We start from the raw sequence: 6,706 nt of genomic DNA, 5'->3' as shown, positions 1-6,706 counted from the left end.
AAACATATTTTTTGTTAGTTCATGCAAAATGAAGAAGATCATTGTGATCAAGAGTCGGTATTTTTTCTAAGTATATCTATCAGGTGAACTATAAGAAAGCAGACTCGATTATATTCTTGCCTCATCAAACTTAACAAAGTTTGGGAAACGTTCATTTATCTTTGATAAACTTTTTACTATTACAAGCCTCACGGTTACATAGACGGAATATCCACTTCCCCCTAAAGCCACAGAAACCACAATTAAATGCTGCAACCGGTGTAACATATACCCCTTCAACGGGGATATAGTTTCATATTCTAAAATTCCATCTTTTACAACAAAAATTTATAAAAAACAAGTCTATAAAAATAACAACACCGATTTTAAAAATTTCATGAAAATGGCCAGTCTCCTTAATGACTTCAATGAAGAGTAAAATTTCTTTTTTATTAGGCCGAGTCTTTCATATTTCCTTCCTTATACTTTCCAGGCCATTACACTCTACCCATAAATGAATTGGAGTTTCAGTTGTATCTCGACAAAATCTGTATGAAGTATCTTCCAATATTCCCATGACCTTAAGATGATTTCTTATGGGAATATGCCCTGTAATTAAGCCATTATAATGTTTATAGATGCTCTCCTATTTCTAAAAAGTTTCCATTCCGTACAAGGGCCATCCAAAAAGAATTTTACGTGTTGACACATGTCATCTATCCAATCCCGTTTCTATGATTTTCTTTTGTACTTATTTATCTCGGACCAAATTGAACTTTTAGGAACTTCCACTTCCAATTCTTCTCAAATAGTCCCACCATTCTTGGCAGGTGCATCTGTACATATATTCATTTCCTGTATAATCCTAAAGACATTTTTATCCAAATTATTGTCAAATTCCTTTTTAAACACTTTATTTCTTCTATCACCCTAACTTGTTGGCCTGTGAAGAAGCCTTTATTTTTAGATATATAACTAATAGAAGCTGAAATGCCCTTGAAATACCCTCCGGTTCGGCTTGAAAAACAGTATTGTACCATTTTAAGTTTCCACAGTCTTCCATCACACAAGAATCTTCAAAAGTTATGCATACCCAACTTTGTCATCGATTTTTGAACAATCTGTATAAACGTTGAGTAATTTTGAACTAACTGTTTCTCCTTACTTTTCTAATTGAAATGAAATATCATACCAAATTTTTTCTCAGTTGGTGCTTCAAAGATATTTAAAATTGATTTCAATTCTTCTTGCTTCTGCCAGGTCCTCCTTTGGCTTTATTTGTCATACATCTCTAATAATTGAGCCATATCTCAGTAATGGGACGACAAAAAGTATTTACAATCCACGACTCACCTTGCTCAAAACTAAGTGTTTGTATACGATCTGCTAACTTTTTGGAAACATGGAAAGTTCCAGAGTTTTTAAACAGAGACCTCTGCACGATATGTATGAAAATAGATGGGCTAGACTCGCTGTACCTTGAGCAATTATTACCTAGTGAGAATGGAGCATTGTTAGGTCAGAGAGAATCATGGAGGAGTTTCTGTAGGATTCTGTTTGAATAGATAAAAGTCAAATTAAGAATCCTGATGAGATTAGGTATACGGAAATGTCTAAAGACGAAGATGGGAACACTTGGACTGGACGGGCCACCACCATAGGTGATGCATCAATTTGTCATTCATTGCCTTTTTCAAGCCCACCTAAGCAAGTACAACAACATAAGCTCAACGTGTAGTGTATGTATGGAAGAACTGCAAAGTGCAGACCATCTCATCAATAGCTGTCCCGCCCTATCTTACGAGAGACATCACGCAAGAATGAAGAAAGCAAAGACTTTCCTATTTTAAAATTAATAAAATGTAGAAAATGAAAAAAATATTATTGTGCAAAATTTTAATGTAAACTAGGCTTTCGAATCTGCTGTAGTAGCACAAACCCCACGTTGTGTGGTCTTGTTCGTTGCCTTATATTTGTACAGTTTATGTTGTGTATGTATGCTAAGCAGTAATAAATATTCACCTAAGTAACTAATCCCTAGTCTGGGATATTAGTAGATGTGACATATTTGTAATGAAAAAAACTACCTTTAAAAATTAAATAAAGAAATCGGGTTTTATCTGTATGCTCTTTCTTTTATTTATTGGCTTGTCATGATGTTAATTTCTCCCTTTGAGGTAAGCATCCTCACCTATCTACCTAATTGGAAAACTAAGCATAATATTGACAAGGCATTGAATTGAATTTAAAAAAATGGAATATACATATTTCAGTTACATTTATTGGGTTAAAGTTAAACCTGCAAAATGAAATTTGTGGACCCTTTGGATTTTGAGAGAAGTGGAAATGTCCTATCCCCATTTATGAAAGTGTTATTTTTGTTTGATTTTGCTTAAAATACTGAATTGGAAGAATATATAGTTGTCAACCTATTTTCAATACAGATAGTTACATCATCAGGGGGTGAAATACAATTTTTACAAAGGAATACCTTCAATGGTCAACCCAACGATGATATGGAATTAACGTCATAAGTTAAAAGAGTTCCTATTTACTGATGAGTTGATTAAAATAAATGTATCCTTGCCTATTATATACATATACATATGTATTTAAGCAACCATTTAATTCATATTTAAACAGGTCTTTCACAACTTGGAGGTTTCCACTTTTAGCAGTCACATAACTACTACTGATGGATGAACTTTCCTTCAACTTGCCTTTGTGTAAAAAACTGCATTCCAATTGATTGATTGAGACCCTTGACAGCAAGGTGGCCTGCTTGCTATAATTTATCTGATTTTAATGTAACAATTCAATTATTTATGAACTTTTAAAATCAATTTCATATTTTTTACTAGATTATCATTAGAGACTCAGCCTAGAAAGTGCATTACCTTGATTTTGAAGCCTCATGTCACGTCTAAATCGAGGGTAGGATTCAAACCTGGTATATGAATCCAGATTTTCATTTTTGTTGTAGGCTGAACAGATTCCAGGTTTAAGTTATTTTTGCTACATCAATTAAATATCTAACGCTAAATATACATTTTCCTGGGCCCCTCTCATAGGTTATGTATATAAGTATAATACTGTGAACCAAATTAAATCATTTGTCTATATCCAAGTTCTAATGATCAATTTATGATTGATTTAGAGATTAATAACTCAGCATCTGCGAGAAAAATAATATTGTGAGACGCGTGCCTTCAGAGTCCAGCCACATATAAATAATATATAATATACATATGACAGTTTGTAGTGTAGTGTGGCCTACATATATATATGTATATTTATTTATAAGGTCAAAGAACCCATTCATTGTTTTACATTTGCCAGTTGTGTCATTCATAAGAAATTTATATTAACACCATTGAAATTTAATGATTTTGTTTTTATGTAAAAGAACTATAAAAAAGCTTGAATTCTTGTCTATGAACCAGAAAAGGGAACATTTTTGTCATACATCAAAATACGTAGAATATATATCAATTAAAGTTATATAACATGTATGTAGCATATTCTCCTACAAAAATATAAGATTTTGTAAAAAAGTATATTCTTTAATTTACTCCTCTAGTAGCAAATGTAAATAAAAATCCTTTACCTGTAGCTTACTGTTTTTTTAACAAATTTACAAATATTTAGGGCTTAATAAACTATGTAATGTTCCAATATTCACATGACATATGTTATTTAAAAGTAACTTACTTCTGATAGTTTAAAAGTTGAAATTGGGCTTATCTAAAAATGAAATATTAAGAGTATTTTTTTAAATAAAAAAAATAGTCAAATATATTTAAAAAATTGTCGTCATTTATCCTCAAATTTTCTTATGGAATATTTAAAGAAATATTTAACAACGCTAAAAAAGTGATTATTAAAAAGGCTTGAAAGGCCACAACTATAGTGGTTGAATGCTTGAATAGTCATTTTCGTGTTTTATGTCTTACACAATAATAATAATGATTTTTTTCGCCGGCGAGCGAAAATCATATTGCATAGCGTTATCACACTTGAATACTCTATATAAATATTGCTTTAAATATCGAGGAATATTTATTATTTGTCACGATAATGAAAAATAAACAAATGAAATCCATCTTTGTCATATTTGTTCTCGCTCTTTTGAGCTTTGAAAGGATTCTCGCGTAAGTATTAGACAAGTTAATAAAATAAATAATCATATTTTCACTGACTTTATGAATTTTTTATATAGTAGTCGCAATCTTCACGCTTTTCTGGGAAACTGGACAGAGACTTTTTCAGATGGAAAAATTAATTTTTTCAGAAGTATTGGTTAGTATTTGTCATTTATTAATTTCATAATGTAAAGCTTATTTAAATTATTTACAGGTGTGAATCAAACAGTCTTAGAATATATAAAACAACATAACCCCAAAACAAGTATCAATATAAAAGAAATAATTAAACGATATAGAATAAAAATGGAATTTTCAGGTTTGATCAATTTGAGATTTCTTCATTATATAATTTTTATTTCCTATTTCTAAAGTTATATAATTTAGAAAATAAGAATATGTTGAATACTTTATAATGAACTCACTTCCTAGATTATAATTTTCTTTTTGATAATATCATAATGAATATTAAACATAAGTTATATTTTTCAGCATATAATCTAGAAATTAGGGATATCAAATACGATATTCACAGTAGAGGACCAAGCCCTGATGAAGAACTTATCAATGGAAAGGAAGTTGGTGAAGACACTAATTGTGTTGGTAATATGTTATCGAGTAGGTATATCTTTTATGACAATGAAAAGGAATACATTGAAGTTCACCGAAATGTTTATGAAGTCAACAATTCAATGGTAATCAACTATAAGTTATTTTCTACGCCTGCAGTGACATATTATGCAATATACAAACGGAGTTAAATGTCCCATCAAGATGTGAATCATTTAAATTTTTGTTGATTTATAATAAACACTTTTCATAAATTTTGCTGAATTTTTATTATTTCTGTAAAAGGTATTGTCAGGTACTATGGCTCGTCAATTATATTTATTTTGATAATATTCAAAAGTTAAAGAATATGTAATTTTAAAATTGTACTTCTTTTGTGATTGCTATCCGAAAATAACTTATTATTTCCCAGAGTAGTCATCATTATTGAAGAGAAAAGAATGAGTATAAAATAATCAAAAGTGTGTGAAAGACGAAATGTAACTCTGAGGATTTGTTAAGGTGCTATTTGGGAAAGTCTTTGTTGGTTTAATAACTTGAATGAACTAATTGTTCAAACATTGATATTATTAAATTTCCAAAATAAAGTAAAAAAAATTTTTATAAAAGGACTCTAACAAAATAATTCAGAATTTACATCTATTTAATTTAAACATTACTTTGATGCAGAAAGGAGGTTTTTTTATTCTTCAATTCATTTCTTGTACGAACTATCCTTTTTCTACTTTGAACATATAAGTACTGTCATTCAATATGACTATGATAGTCTTGTTCATAATATTAAGAAATACATTTTCTGATTTTGTTAAAGAGTGAGGCTCACTTATGATCTAGATATCATGTTGAATTCATAAAAACTTCATCAACCATTGCGGAGTATTCACCCCTCCTTCCCCTAAAAGTTAGGACAAACTGTGGTCTTGGATTCGGCGAGTTCATTTAATTGGATTTTCTTCCTCCTCATTAAATATAAAATTTGATGACGAGGGGAGGTATACCCACATGTGAGGATATATATATATATGTTCCTAATGATTTCAACGAATACTCCTAATTCAATTTTCTTTTGTTCTGTTCCCTCAATCCTTATTATATTATATGGATGAGTATCTCTTCAGCCTAGACATCTTCCACAAGATGTAAATACTCTGGTCCTTTTTTCTGGAGAAAAGACTGCAATATAACCAGCAACAAAGTATAGACGAGTTCTTCTTGAATAGATATCGTTGTTCTCCCATTTGTAAAGTTTCCAGCCATTTAATATTTATTTATAATTGGGCATGTTGTCGTTGCCAAGGAGTTCCTAAATTTGATTAAAATCCCTCTTTCAAATTTCATCAGTTATAAACCCGTATTTTAATTTCCTGTACAATGTATAACTTTTTTTTAGTTAATCTGATTGAAGCATTGCTGGTAGAAAATATTCAAAACTACTTTGTTTCCAAAAAATTGTGTCAGATCTCCAACTGCTAATAACGTATACTTTTATACTAATAACATTTATTCTGTTATACATCTCGATTCACCTTTTTCTACATTCTTTTAAAACTTTCACAAATTCTCTTTGGAACTAAAAAGCTAGCAAATTTGGATTTGAAGCAGTTTCCTTAGTATATCCTTCCTTGTACGTCCAAAATGTTGTATCTTTCAATTATAGATTGTCAAATGATTTCTTACAAATTCAATGAACTCCACCTTTTTTCATGAACTCAAATTCAGTATCAGGATAAAATTTGAGTGCACCAATCGGTGGCCTTATTGAAAACAGCGTCGGTAAAGTTGGATATTGATCTTCTCCAATCGTGTTTGGATCTTACACCTTGAGTAAAAACTTTTAAGCTAGCTTACGTAAAGGGTTGACTTTTGCGATATATTTATCTTGACGATTGAAGTTAATCAGAGAAAACTATTTCTATCATTACACGATAAACTCACATGAGGGTTTCTTTAAATGTTACTATAGCCTTGCTTGCACATAGTTACAGGGTGCGGGGATCAAATTATCGCCTACTTTT

General features: G+C 30.5%; 1 protein-coding gene across 1 annotated transcript; it reads left to right on the top strand.

The window, feature by feature from the left end:
* Positions 1 to 3,998: 3,998 nt before the first annotated feature.
* LOC121131548 (uncharacterized) lies at positions 3,999 to 4,945 on the top strand. Its single transcript, XM_040726966.1, has 4 exons — positions 3,999 to 4,130; positions 4,199 to 4,278; positions 4,336 to 4,440; positions 4,614 to 4,945. Exons 1-4 carry the CDS (start codon positions 4,057 to 4,059, stop codon positions 4,880 to 4,882), a joined length of 528 nt encoding a protein of 175 aa, XP_040582900.1. The 5' UTR covers positions 3,999 to 4,056; the 3' UTR covers positions 4,883 to 4,945.
* Positions 4,946 to 6,706: the final 1,761 nt, after the last annotated feature.

The sequence above is a fragment of the Lepeophtheirus salmonis genome, unplaced genomic scaffold (assembly GCF_016086655.4).
Source record: "Lepeophtheirus salmonis unplaced genomic scaffold, UVic_Lsal_1.4 unplaced_contig_8221_pilon, whole genome shotgun sequence".
Lineage (NCBI taxonomy): Eukaryota > Metazoa > Arthropoda > Copepoda > Siphonostomatoida > Caligidae > Lepeophtheirus > Lepeophtheirus salmonis.
This window is presented reverse-complemented; position numbering and strand designations above follow the sequence as displayed.

Coding starts and splice junctions, on each gene's coding strand:
- LOC121131548 (XM_040726966.1), top strand. CDS start 4,057: ATGAAAAATAAACAAATGAAATCCATCTTTGTCATATTTGTTCTCGCT. Junction 4,131..4,198: donor AGCTTTGAAAGGATTCTCGC/GTAAGTATTAGA, acceptor TTTTTTATATAG/TAGTCGCAATCTTCACGCTT. Junction 4,279..4,335: donor TAATTTTTTCAGAAGTATTG/GTTAGTATTTGT, acceptor AATTATTTACAG/GTGTGAATCAAACAGTCTTA.